The 13,327-nt window shown below is 43.3% G+C and overlaps 1 protein-coding gene across 4 annotated transcripts in view; it reads right to left on the reverse strand.

Annotated features, from left to right (window-relative positions):
* Positions 1–12,736, reverse strand: part of LOC134351649 (protein bicaudal D homolog 1-like) — a 230,858-nt gene extending 218,122 nt beyond the window's left edge. For 2 of the 4 annotated variants that reach the window (XM_063058092.1, XM_063058093.1), the window contains exon 1: positions 11,000–12,736. In XM_063058092.1, the coding sequence (XP_062914162.1) occupies positions 11,000–11,221 (222 nt within the window). In that variant the 5' untranslated portion in view covers positions 11,222–12,736. The remainder of the gene's footprint in view (positions 1–10,999) is intronic. The other 2 variants (XM_063058089.1, XM_063058090.1) reach the window with 2 other exon arrangements.
* Positions 12,737–13,327: the final 591 nt, after the last annotated feature.

Raw genomic sequence — 13,327 nt, forward strand, 5'->3', positions numbered from 1 at the left:
TATCCACCTTAAGACCTTTCAGGTTGCCTAGCACATTTCCCTCTGTAATAGCAATGGCAGACATTCTTGACTCCTGACACTCACGGACCTCCAGCGCACTGCTCGTGCCTTCCACTGAAGACAGATGCAAAGTACTTATTTAGTCCATCTGCCATTTCTTTGTCCCCCATTACTACCTCACCAGCGTCATTTTCCAGTGGTCCAATATCAACTTTCACCTCCCTTTTACTCTTTAAATAATTTTTAAAATCTTTTAGTATCCTGCTTTATATTATTGGCTAGTTCGCCCTCATATTTCACCTTTTCCTTTCTTGTGGCTTTTTTTTTTGTTGTCTTTTGTTGGATTTTAAAAACTTCCCAATCACTTTTGCTACCTTATATGCCCTTGCCTTGGCCTTTATGCAGTCCTTAACATCCATTGTCAGCCACAGTTGCCTACCCCTGCCATTTAAGAACTTCATCTGTAGGACATATCTATCCTGCACCTTGTGAACTATTCCCAGAAACTTCAGCCACCTCTGCTCTGCAGTCATCTTTGCCAGTATCCCCCTCCAATCCACCTGGGTAAGGTCCTCTCTCATGCCTCTGTAATTCACTTTATTCTGTTGTGATTCTGAATCATCTGATTTATGCTTCTACCTCTCAAATCACAGTATGGGTTCTTTTACCTTAAGCTCCCTAATAAAATCTGGATTATCACACAACACCCAATCTAAGATAGCCTTTCCCCTAGTAGGCTCAAGCACAAGCTGCTCTAAAATGCCATCTCAGGGGCATTCTACAAGTTCCCTCTCTTGTGATCTGACACCAGTCTGATTTTCCCAACCCCATGCATATTGAAGTCCCTCATTACAATTGTGACATTACCCTAATTACATGCCCTTTCCAGCTCCTTTTGCAATCTCAACCCCACATCTTGGCTACTATTTGGAGGCCTATATATGATTCCCATAACGGTTTTTTTTTCTCCCTTGCAGTTTCTTAACTCCACCCACAAAGATTTGGCATTCTCTGACCCTATATCACCTCTTTCTAAAGATGTAATTTCATTCCTTATCAACAGAGCCACACCACCATCTTTGTCTTCCTGCCTGTCTTTTCAATCTTTTCAATACAAAGTATATCCTTTGATATTAGCCTCCCAACTATGACCTTCTTTCAGCCATGACATTAGCATCATTGAAAAGCCATGTAGATAAGCACATGGATAGGAGAGATTTAGAGGCCAATGGACCAAACACTGGCAGATGGGACTAACTCTCTGGGCAACACACTTGACAAGGACGAGCTGGACCAGAGTTCCTGCTTCCATTCTGTAAGATACTATTGCTCTAACTCTGAGAAAAACAATTAGAAAATGCAAGACCCAATGTTAAAAATGTGTTACAGACAACTGTTTGCAGCTGAAACTGAGACTCAGCAACAATGTTCCCTCGAATATTATTTTACAGCTGCACCAATCAACCCTTGCTCTGAGCTGAAAATTTTTTTACACGGCTTGAAAACATTATATAAAAGATCATTCCAGCTGTGCAGCAACCAAGGGTATGTGCACAGGAGCATTTCAGTTAATGCGCAGCTGCGCCCTCCCATAGCTGAGAGAGAACAGTGCTCAGCACCCAATGAACCCCCAATTCCCTGCAACCAGAGCAATGCAGCAAACAACATGTTCCTCCTACAACAAAACATTTTCTTTCCATTGTTGAACTAGATGTTCTTGCCCAGTGAAGGGAGATCCTCAGTTTGGGAGCAATTCCAAAGGACTGTCTCACATTGCAGAATAACGACTGCAGGATACCCAGTTTTTCTGGTCAAGTTAAGTTCAAGTTTAATTGTCATTCCACCAAACACATGATTACAGCCAAATGAAACAGAGTCAAGGTGCAAAACACAGTAACAGTCACACACAATACAGGCCACACATAGCACATAATTACGGTAGCAGTACCACATACAGCCACAAAAATATAAATAATACAGCCCCAGGTGCCAAGGTATCATGGCCTATAGATTGATGGTGCACGGGAATTTGTCCTGGAGCCATGTTTCTACAATAACAAATACACGACAGTTTCTCATCACAACCTAATGCAACCGCAGATGGATGCAATCTGACTGAAAACTGGAAGGTAGCATTGACAAGAAGGTTAGCCCCCCCGGCCCCCCCCCCAACCCGGCATGGTCGCCTGCAATGCCACACCGCCTCCAGCATCTCCTCCTCTGGGTGGCTGCAACAGGCAACCCCACAGCATGAGACCTGGTCCGCACAACAATCGAGGCCATGCAGCTCAGTGAACCAGACTTGAAGTATTCTACATTATCAATGTCCAACAGGATCCTGCAATCACAAGGAAAACGCCCAAGACAATCATTTGCTCCAATTGTTGGACCACAATACACTACCTCCATGCACCCCCTTTGACGCATTCCTCCTTGACTGGCTGTAATAGGTAATACCGTATGCAGTAAGTCCAGCTCCACTGCTATCAAGCAACTTGCTGATGGGGTAGACCTACAGTACTTAATATTCTTAATATTACGATCATAAAAAAGGGTAAGGGGCAATCAATCACACCCTGGTTGGACCCAGAGAGGCAGCTCCGTCTGAGCGTACAGCCGTTTTACTGGACAGCATAATGGTTGTCAAGGAAACATAAAAGTACAGCAGGGATCATTGCAGATCAGCTTTGTGACTGGTACACAGAAATACCGGCTTGGGACTTGTAGGAAAGAAAGGAACACACCATTACTTGCTATCAATGAGTACAGGATGGATTGGCTAGCACAAGGGAATGGGGGCATACATGATTTTACATATGGAAAAAACAGACCAAGGACTCCAATTATTGTAGGTGCTTTTTAACAAGATTCTGAAAGTTGCCTTTTGCACAGAATCACCGAATCATCTAATCCCTCTGCGATTTCCTGCGAATCGGTATTGATTTATTGTTGAAGGTTTATAGAGGAAAGATAATCCTCAAACTTAAAGATGCAGCCTTCATTATTAAGTATTTGGCACAAAATTTGAAGGGAGAATGGACTATGTTTTGCTAGTGCATTGGAAGGTTGTGTGTTAATGATTCAACTTGATGCACCGTGAGTCATTTAATTGAATATGATTATCTAAATGCAAGAGAAAAATTCCAACCACTTTATCAGTACTCCTTTGAAATACACACTCAAGCATTAAGACATCCATTAAATTGAACTTGAGTTAGTGTTTCACTGAATCCAATATTATAATGCAACATACTGCATCCTAATGCAGTTAGACTAAACAACAATAGCAGTTATACTAAAGTGGCCATTTTTACCGAGCCAAGCTTGGAAATTGTAGCTTTGGGTATTGTACTCTTGTAGGAGAAATATAATCAAACTCCATCATTTTCTTAGCAACTGGCTGCACTTCCAGCAAATATGCTTTATCATCCCTGTTTTCTTTTCCCCGGTTTATATAACCCACATTGAAACAAAGATACACAATCATCATCCTAAATCCCTCCAGTCATCTCACACTACCTCAGGAAATTAAAGCTTCCATCACAGATAGGGGAAGTTACTGGGCAAGTAGCAAGAAGCCTGGCCTATTGATTCAGAGGTGTGAGTTTGATTCATGTTATAGCAGCTGTGGCTTTTTTAAATCTAAGCAAATCTGAAACAAAAAGCTACTACCATTACAGTGACACTGAAACTACAAGAATGTCATAAAAGGCCATCCAGTCCTCTCATCTCCTCAGGGAAGGAAATCTGTGGCAGGTTCTTAACAGGACTCTGAAGTGACCAGCCAACATTTCTGTTCATGGGGCAACGAGTGAGAGACAGCAGAAGCTAACATTCACGGCAACTTCCACATTCACATGAACATTTTTTTGGAAAAAAAAACAATAGCTAAGAATCAACTGAAGGCAGAGTTAAGGAATCATGGACAGAGTACAGAAAACAGGCCTTGAATCAAGCATCCAATTTTACACGAATCCTACCCCATCATTTTATTCTCTCCACATTCTCATCTATTTCCCCCACCTTCTGCCCCCCCCCATCCAAACACTGGAGCCAGTTTACAGAGGCCACATGCAAGTTCTGGATGAGGCACAGGATGAACATGCAAGCTCCACACAGACAGCACTGATGTTCACGTTGAACGTGAGTCGCTGGATCTGCAAGGCAGATGGGCCACTTGGCTGGCCTAGTTATAAAAACAAGTAATAAGATAATGGAGGTGGCCTCAGAAAAAAGAGGAACCCATCACCAAAGGAGAAGGCAGTGGCTCGGCTTGTCCTGATCAGCAGCAAAGTTAAGGAGTCTTACTTTCAATCAGCACATCACTTACTGATCGTAAACCCTGCCTACTATGTCACTATTTACAAAAGCAAACATCCTGAAAAATGTGGCATAAATATTTGATATATTATGCCCAACATAAGGTCATACGGCAGCATAGAAACAGGCCCTTTGACCCCAGTGGTCCATATCAATCATATTCCCATCATTGCTAGTCCCATTTGTCCATGTTAGGTCCATATTTCTCTAAACCTTTCCTATCCATGTACCTGTCCAAGTTTCTTTTAAATGTTGTTAATGCACCTACCTCTGGCTGCTCATTCCATGTACTGACCGCCCTTAAGGTGATTAAGTTGCCCTTCAGGTTCCTATCAAATCTCTCTCGTCTCACCCTAAACCTATATCATCTGGTTCTTGATTCCCCAGCCCTGGGAAAAGGATTGCGCACGTTGGCAATCTGTGCCCATCATGATTTTATAGATCTCTACAGACAGTGAACGTGAGTTAATCAGCTGTGTAAGTGGGCCAAGGAATGATAAATGGAGTTTAAATTGGATAAGTGTGAGGTATATTTGTCTTCAGGACTCTCACAGCGAATGGGGAGTGTTGTGGAACAGAGGAACCCAAGAGCACAAGTACATTGTTCCTAAAAGTAGCATTTATGCACCCCTCATGTTCTAATGAGTAAAGTCCAAACCTGTTCAACTCTCTCCATAACTCAGTCCTTTGAGTCCTAGAAACATCCTTGTAAATCTCCTCTGCACTCTTTCCAGTTGAATACCATATTTCCTACAGCACAGTGACCAAAATTGAAGCACTATTTCAAACACAGCCTCACCAATACAACTGCAACATAACGTCCCAGTTTCTATGCTCAGTGCCCTGACTGGTGAAGGACAGAATGCAACAAGCCTCCTTCATCACCCTGTCTGCCTGTGACACCAGAGAACCACATACCGGTACTCTTCCGTCTCACTGCTCAGCAACACTCCCCAGGGCCTTACCGTCCACTGTGAACGTCCTACTCTGATTTGTCTTCCCAAAGTGCAAAACCTCACACTTATCAAAATTAAACTCTGTATGCTGTTCCTTACTCAGCAGCTCAGATCATTTTCAATAACATCACCTATTGTAGTGTCATCTGCAAATTTACTAACTATGCCTTGCACATTTTCATCCAAGTCATTAACATAGATGATAAATAGCAATAGGCCAAGCACCAAGCATTGGTGAACACTACTAGCCACAGTCTTCCAGTTCTGAAAGCAACCTTCTGCCCTCTGCCTACTACCAGGTGTGATATTTTCAGAATAGGATACTGTGCAACTTGGTTGTCAACAAAGCCTTAGTAAGTAACTACAATAAATTTGAAGGTGGTATAAACAACTCAGACACAGTGTATTAGTGATGGAGTGAGTAAATGAGGTGCCAGTCAAGTTAGCTGTTTGGTCCTGGATGGTGTTGAAAGTTGACAGAGTGGCATTATTCCAGGAAAGTGGAGAGTATTTGATGTGCTTGATCACACTCCTGATTTATGGCTTATAGATAGTGTAAAGAATTTGGTGGAACAGGAAGCGTATCATTTAGTACTGCTTACTCAGTCTCCAGACTGCTCTTATAGCCTTGATATTTATGCAATATTGAGACTCCTGATCAAGGAAACATCCAGGAAATTGGTAGCAGATCAGATAATGGCAATACCATTAAACAAAAAGTATTGATATTACTTGTCTTATTGGTGATGGCTAAGGCCTTATGCTGATGTTACTTGCCACTTATCTGTGCATGCCTGAACGTTATTCAAACCTGCTAATCCCGGCAAGGGTCACTCCACCTACTGAGAAGTTGTGAAAGTAACTGCAGTAAATATTCAATTGCAGACATTCTTTTAGATGACACAGTTTATGGTCAGAAAATTAATCATTTTGTCAGCTGTTCCAGAGTGAGTTCATAATACTTGCATCAAAACTTTCAATTACCGCCCATCTGTGTTTATGAATATGTAATTATGTTGATAGATGATGCAATCTTTAAAGGGAGTAGTGTATGGTCAACATGGTCTGATTAGGATAAGTTTAAATGAGTTTAACAGGATTTAAATCCAAGTTATGTTCTTTCTTAATGATGATGCTGATGAGGCAAGACATTTTCCCAGTATTTTGTTGAGCCAATAATTTAATAGTAACTACACAGAGGCTGCATAGCCTCTTCTATGTCATAAGGAAAATTAAAATATGGATATTTTAACAAAAAACTATTGGAGTGCAATTCTTTGAGGATGTGACTCATACAATGGTTAAAAAAGAACCACAGGATTTGGATTTTCAGAAGGCATTTGATAAAGCTTACAAAGTTTAATTAACAAGATCAGGATCAATATACTGATAAGGATCGAAAGATGGCTACCAGACAGAAAGCACAATGAGGGTACAAAGGACTGGCAGTTTGTGAGTGATAGGGTACTGGTATCTACAAATTATATCAGTAATCTGGTTGAGTGGGCCACATGTCATATTTCCAAGCCTGCTGATGATACTAAATTAGGTGAAATTGTCGGTATAAAGAGTTAATAAAGAAGTTTCATGGGATATGAACAAGTTGACTGAGTGGCCAAAAACGTAGCCAATGAAGTATAATGATGAAAAATATGGGGTCATCCATATTGGTGAACTAACAGCAGATTATTGTTAAGTGGTAAGTGATTGGATCACGCTGATGGAAGATACCTGAGTATGCATGTGCACATACCATTGAAAGTGAATGTGATGATACAGCCAGCAATTGGCAGGCCAAATGGGGTGTTAACCATTGTAATGGGAGGGCTTGGTTAGTTGAGTAAGGACCTTGGTGAGCCCCCACCTCAATATTTGTGTGCAATGTTGTTCTCCTCGCCTAAGAAAGATTTATTTGGTATAGTGGGAATCCAGCAAAGATTTCATTGGACTGGTTCCAGAAGTAGAGGGTTTGCCATATAAGGAGAGATTCTAGAATTGAGAAGAATAAGAGTCACATTGAAATTCTTGAAAGATTTGACTAGTTAGATGGAGCAAAGACGTTTCTCCTGATTGTGGAGTCTGGGACCTGGAAGAATAATTTGAGAATAAGTAGTAGGAATAATTTCTTCACTCAGAAGGGGATGAATCTTTGGAATTCTCTACCCTGAAGGATGTAGAGATTCATTCATTGGAGGAGTGGAACATCCAACTCCTTTTCCCATTATTGTTAAAATGAGAAAAGATTTCTGCAGAATGAAATTCTATTACTTACAAAACCACAAAACAACAATTGGATGTAGCTTCACCATCAGGAGACCTGAGTGTACTTCCTTCCAGTGATGTCACATTGTTGCACGTGGATTGGGATGTAAAGTACAAAGGTGAAATGGGAAGAACTTCGAACAATGTCAATGTATAATTTACATATTGCAAATATAACATTTGTTTTTGTTCAGCGTCTGAACTTAGTGCTTTACTTTTACATTCATGTTCATTAGCAGGATCCTTGAATGAAATAAATGGTTTGTCCCTCAAATTCTAGTATCCCTCCATTCCATGTTATACCTCTACACTAATCTCTCACTCAAACTAATGCCTGAAATACAATCATAAGGTACCCAAAGCACTGTGGTGAAGCCTGTTGCCATCCCTGTGGCCAACCCTGCCTAACATCCATGCACTTGTAAGAAGATTTACAATGTGTGTAATGACCAGGTACTCTGACTGATTTTCCCTCACTCTTTAGCTTAGAGTACTAAATTAATTTCAGCACTTCAGTTTTTAGTCATCCCTTATTCCCGTTGCCAAGACAGTAATTTTTCATATTGAATCAGAGAAGAGACTTGTTACAACATACAAAGAAACCATTCAGACAATCAAATCTTTGCCAGTCCCTGTACATCATTCCTATGAATCCCATTCCCTCTCTTTCCCCATTGCCCTATAATTTGCTTTTTACTTTTATCCCTCCAATTCCAATTTGAATGCACTCACCATATTAACAGGTAATGTTTTTTTTTCAGTTTATAACTTCTTGCTGGATGAAAAAGGCTTGCATGTTATATTTTTGCCCCACTCACTTTTAATTTTGTATACTCTCAAGCACTCTGCTAATCAGGGCTATTTCTCTGTTTTCCCAGTCAAAACCAGGAATGATTTTATACACCTCTATCAAATTCTCCTCATCTCCTATGTTCCAACAAAGCCACTTCCTCAGTCTAACCTTGTAGCTGGAATTCCTCTTCCACAGAACCATTCCATTGAATTGTTCGTTCATTCTCCATATCCTTCCTAAAGTGTGGTGTCATCTGTGTTTTACAAAGTTTCAAGATAGCCTCCTTGCTCTTGTCCTTTAGATCCTCAATACCCTCTACATTTTAATTTTTTTCAACCTACCCTCCCACAGTCAAATGTTTTTGAACACAATCATTCCAGTCTCTTTCTTCCTGCACCTCCTTGTAAAGTTGCAATAAACTGGCCACAGATTTTATTTCTATCTTATGATCCTCACCCAATCCCAGTGTACCAATATTCCATGTGCTACTACCAACATCTCTTCGAGAGAAAGTCACTGCAGGTAAGTTTATGGTTACTGGGGCCTCACAACTCTTGGTGTTTATTTTCCTTTTGCCAGTCCAGACAGCATATTACATTGGCACGCTGAGCTCATCTAGCAACTGGGCAGGGGAAGGAACAAAGCCTCATTATGACACTGCACCAGTCACTGTGTGCTAAGGATGGGCAATGCTGCCTTACAGATGCACTGAACATAAAAGACACAAGTTCTGCAGTCACAAGTTGCTTACGCTGTTATTTTCTGTCAGTAAATGACTTCATCTTTTTTGAGTGCAAGTAACTGTTCAGTACAAGCAGGCATATGCATGTACCCAAGCTTCACATCTTCTGAATTATTTCCAATACAGGTATATTTCTGAGCACATTACTGTATAGAAAAGGCCTACAAATAATGATAGAGCCCACCCCCATCTATCATTTATTCAAACACATGGAAACACCAGCACCCATAACCAGCACAATTGTAATGTTACTGGACTGGTTTCCAGAAGCCTGGTGTATTGGAGACACAAGTTCAACTCATGAATCAAATCCAAGTACCCGAGCAATAAAATGAATGTGTAACAAGTCACTGGTATCATTGTCTATGAAACTATCAAACTGACGTAAAAAGCCTATTTGTTTCAGTCCAGAAAGTAAACCTCCATCATTACCTGTGACCCCCAAACCCACAACAACGCGCTGATCCACCACTACCTTTGAAAGGAGTAAACGACCACAGTTCAGAGGCAAAATGGGATGGGCTGCCAAACGAAACCCACAACCCCCAAACGCACAGAAGTATTAATTGTGTCACTGCTTCCATACGTGACAATGAAAGTGTCAGTGCAAATCATTTCACTAGTGTGACTTGTGCATCCAACGCTAAATACAAGAGAATGTTAACTGCCGAAAGCTTTGCTAAACAGTTGAAGATCATTATTTATCAATATTAACATATGGCATCAAGGTCACAGTGCAATAAAAACCGATGGAGGCGATGAAATGTCACAGCAGAAAGGTGGTAACAAGGTGTGATTATAAATAGCTGGAGGATTTCAAGAGTGTAATCAATTTCAGGGTTCAGGTGATCGCCAGGACTCACTCTGATTTCACAATCGTCATGTAAAACCCTGTGATTAAACTACCGCCGTCCACCATCGCCAGATCCCAATTATTCCGTGTGGAAAATCATCCTTATCACAGATTCTCCGACCAACACTGGGATTAAGTCAACAGCTGAGGAAGATTCAGGAGGCTCGTTTGGCAGATATCTGACAGAAATGACTCGCTCCCTGCCGTTTGTTTTCTCCGTTATCTCTGCGAGCACAGTTTAAGGGAGGGGCGAACTGTAAATCATTATTGCTCTCCAGCCAGGACCATTAGGGGTTTCATGGTCTCTCTGTGTGTTCCATCTGACCTCCTGCACTAAGAGAAGCGATGGGATAGATGGCAGCTTACACGAATACTGACCGCACTAAACATTGAGTTGTTGATTTTTTTGTGTATTTCAACATATCATCGGCACACCTTTAGAAAGAGAGCTTCCCCGCCTTTAAGCATCGCCTTCAACGGCTACCGCTCGGTAAACGTGGCCTATCATTTTCTTATTAATGAAGAAAGCCATTCCGCGCTGGTGAGTCCGGGGCTGGCAAACATTGCTCTCTAATCCCAGCCTCTCTGCAGGATCGGTGACGGCAAATCTTGTGTGAAATCAACGTGAAGCAGACAGCAGCGGGTCTACTTTGATGACTAATGTCAAGAGAACGCCTTTGGGTTTTGCAATCCTATCCCACAGTCACTATATTTCTTTTAAATATCAGCTCGACCCCACCGTTCATGCAGAAACAGACAGGACGGGATCTAATATCCTATAGTGCGGATAGTATCTAATAATTCCACGGACGGCGATACAGCGGAGAGAGAGAGTAGAGGCAGGGCCCGTACAATCTTAGGGTCTCAATCCACGTAGCTCTATCACTGAGGTGAATTCCGCTCTGCCGCAGACCGTGAACCCAGCTCCTGAAAGGGTATGAGACAAAACACCGACGCATCGGTCCCGTGTTGGGGGAGCGGGCACAGACCGGAGCCGCGGAGACGGTGAGGGGAGGGTAGCATCAGGCGGCTCCGCTCTGCCTGCCCGGGGCTGGGCGTCCCTCCCCACCTACCTCTTTCAACTGCTCCAGCTCGTGTCTGACGGTCTCGTAGGCGCTTTCCAGCTCGTCGTACTGCTGTTTCAGCGACTGCTTCTCCTCCAGCACCACCAGCCCGTACTCTGCAGCCTGGATCTTCTCGTGGGTCGTTTCGGACAGCTCTTTGGCCAGCCTCTCGATCTCAGCCTTGTACTGCTCCACGCTCTGCGACTTGAGCAGCTCACCTTCTGCGGCCATGGTCCCGAGCGGGTGCAAGGGTGCGGGGCGATGATCCACCTGCCGTGCCCGGCTCGGCTCGCTGCAGCCGCGAATACGCGCTCCGAGGGGGAATGACGGCGAGCAGATGATTCACGGCCTCTGCATCGGCAAAATTCCACCCCACAGCATCATCTGGCCGGCCTCCTCTATCGGTGGGTCCGTTCAGCACGACTGCACCTTCCTCGGACTGAAGCAAGCCGCCATCTCGGCTGAGGCAGTGCCTAAACCTCCCTCTGCCTCATGACGTCAACGGCGGCGGAATAAACCCATTGCCAAGGCAGCCTGAGCATCCCTGGTAAAGTCCCAGCACGGGCAGATCACCCCCAAACCGCTGACGCCCACCTCAGCATCGCTGCTCACGTCCCCGCCTGAATTCACAGTCCTGGGAGCAACTCAGTTCCAGAATCCCCCACCGCAGCTGGGATCATCCCCCAGAACCAACGACACTTAATAATCCAATAACTGGTGCGCCTGGTGTTTGCTCTGCCTGGGTAATCCCATCATCCCGAGCAATAATCCTCCAAAATCCCGGTGTAAACCAATTAAATTAGATAGAGACTGTCACTGTCGCAGGATGAAAGTTCAATCCCAGAGATGGGCCAGGCATCCATTTCCATGTTCAGTGGCAAAGGTGGGAAAGAGTCATAATTTCCTATCAAACCCACAAATGGTCAGCTATGCGATAATGGCACACCGCCCTTCTTCATCCTGCTTGGCCAACACCCTCCTCCCGTTTCTCCCTTCCACTCTCTGCCGGCTGGTAAAGCATTCCATCCCTCCTCTCCATCCATTCTTCGGCAATGGCCTCGTGTCCACCAAGGATCTAATCCCGTCCCCCTCCATTGTCCCAGTCACCTACCGTCTCAGCAACGCCGTCTGGAAACATTGCAACAAGTTCTAGGCGTGTGCTGACAACAGCCAGCTCCTTCCTTGTACTACCGCTCCTATGACCCCAGCACGCCATCTCATTTATCACGATGCTCGTTCATTAACCGGTCGTGGGTGAACAGAAAAACTCTTGACCGAAAATCTGGGATGATTTCCCACATATGCTGTTCCCTGTCCAATAACTTTACTCTCCTTCCCTACAAACACTTGTTAGAGTTAGTTAGACTCTGAGAGTTTAAACCTGAGAAAAGGTTAGGACGAAGTGTGCAAGGGGAGACTATTTTGCTCTGCTGTTCTTCCAAGATAATGCTATCTTCCACCTCCATTTTTTGACTCAACGTCCCTTCATTTCTTTAATATCTGCTAAATCTGTCCATTTCTATTTTGAATGAATTCAACAAGTGAACCTCTGCAGCCCTCTTGGGGACAGATTTATCATCTGATTGACTTTATAGCTCTATGAAAACGTTTCTCCTCATTTTTGTGGTATATGGCACTTATTCTGTGACTGAGACTCCTCGGGGTTCAAGGCTCCTCGGCCAAGGGGAATATCCTCCATACCATTCGCCCAGTCAAGCCCTATATAAGTGTTGTAATTTTCAATAAAATCGCCCTTCATTCTTCTAGTTTGCTAGGCTCAGTTTCTACCTGTTCAGTAAAACTGCCAGCCCAGGAACCATTCTGGCAAATCATTGTTGCACTCCCTATAAGGCAAGCTTGTGCTCTTTTTAGATAAAGGGACTGAACTCTACACAGTCTTTCACGTTGAACAAGTGGAAACAGCACCTGCTCCCATCTGGAAGTCCACTATGTACCATTGATCAACTCAGATCATCTGCAGCCAAAATTCCTGTCTTTATCACTCTAAGATGTGACTTCTCCCAGGACTCTTGACCAGCCACATATCACTCAGCATCCATAAAATTAGCAATATTCTAATCTCTGTGGTCCCTGTCCTATACAAATAGTCTGGTGCTGACTATACCTAGTACCAAAATCCTCTGTAACTAGCTTGGAGCCCATATCCACTCAGTATGAGAAACCCGTTAAACCTACCCCGGAATTCCTTTACTTCCATTGCCAGACTCTGTCATGCAATGAGCTCGAGCTCCAATATCTCAGCTTCTGGAGTCCTATTGCAGTCATGCCAGAGACACTTTATCCTAGTGTGACAGACCTGTTATACCAAGTGTGGTA

This window comes from Mobula hypostoma, chromosome 9 (genome assembly GCF_963921235.1).
Source record: "Mobula hypostoma chromosome 9, sMobHyp1.1, whole genome shotgun sequence".
Taxonomy (NCBI): Eukaryota; Metazoa; Chordata; class Chondrichthyes; order Myliobatiformes; family Myliobatidae; genus Mobula; species Mobula hypostoma.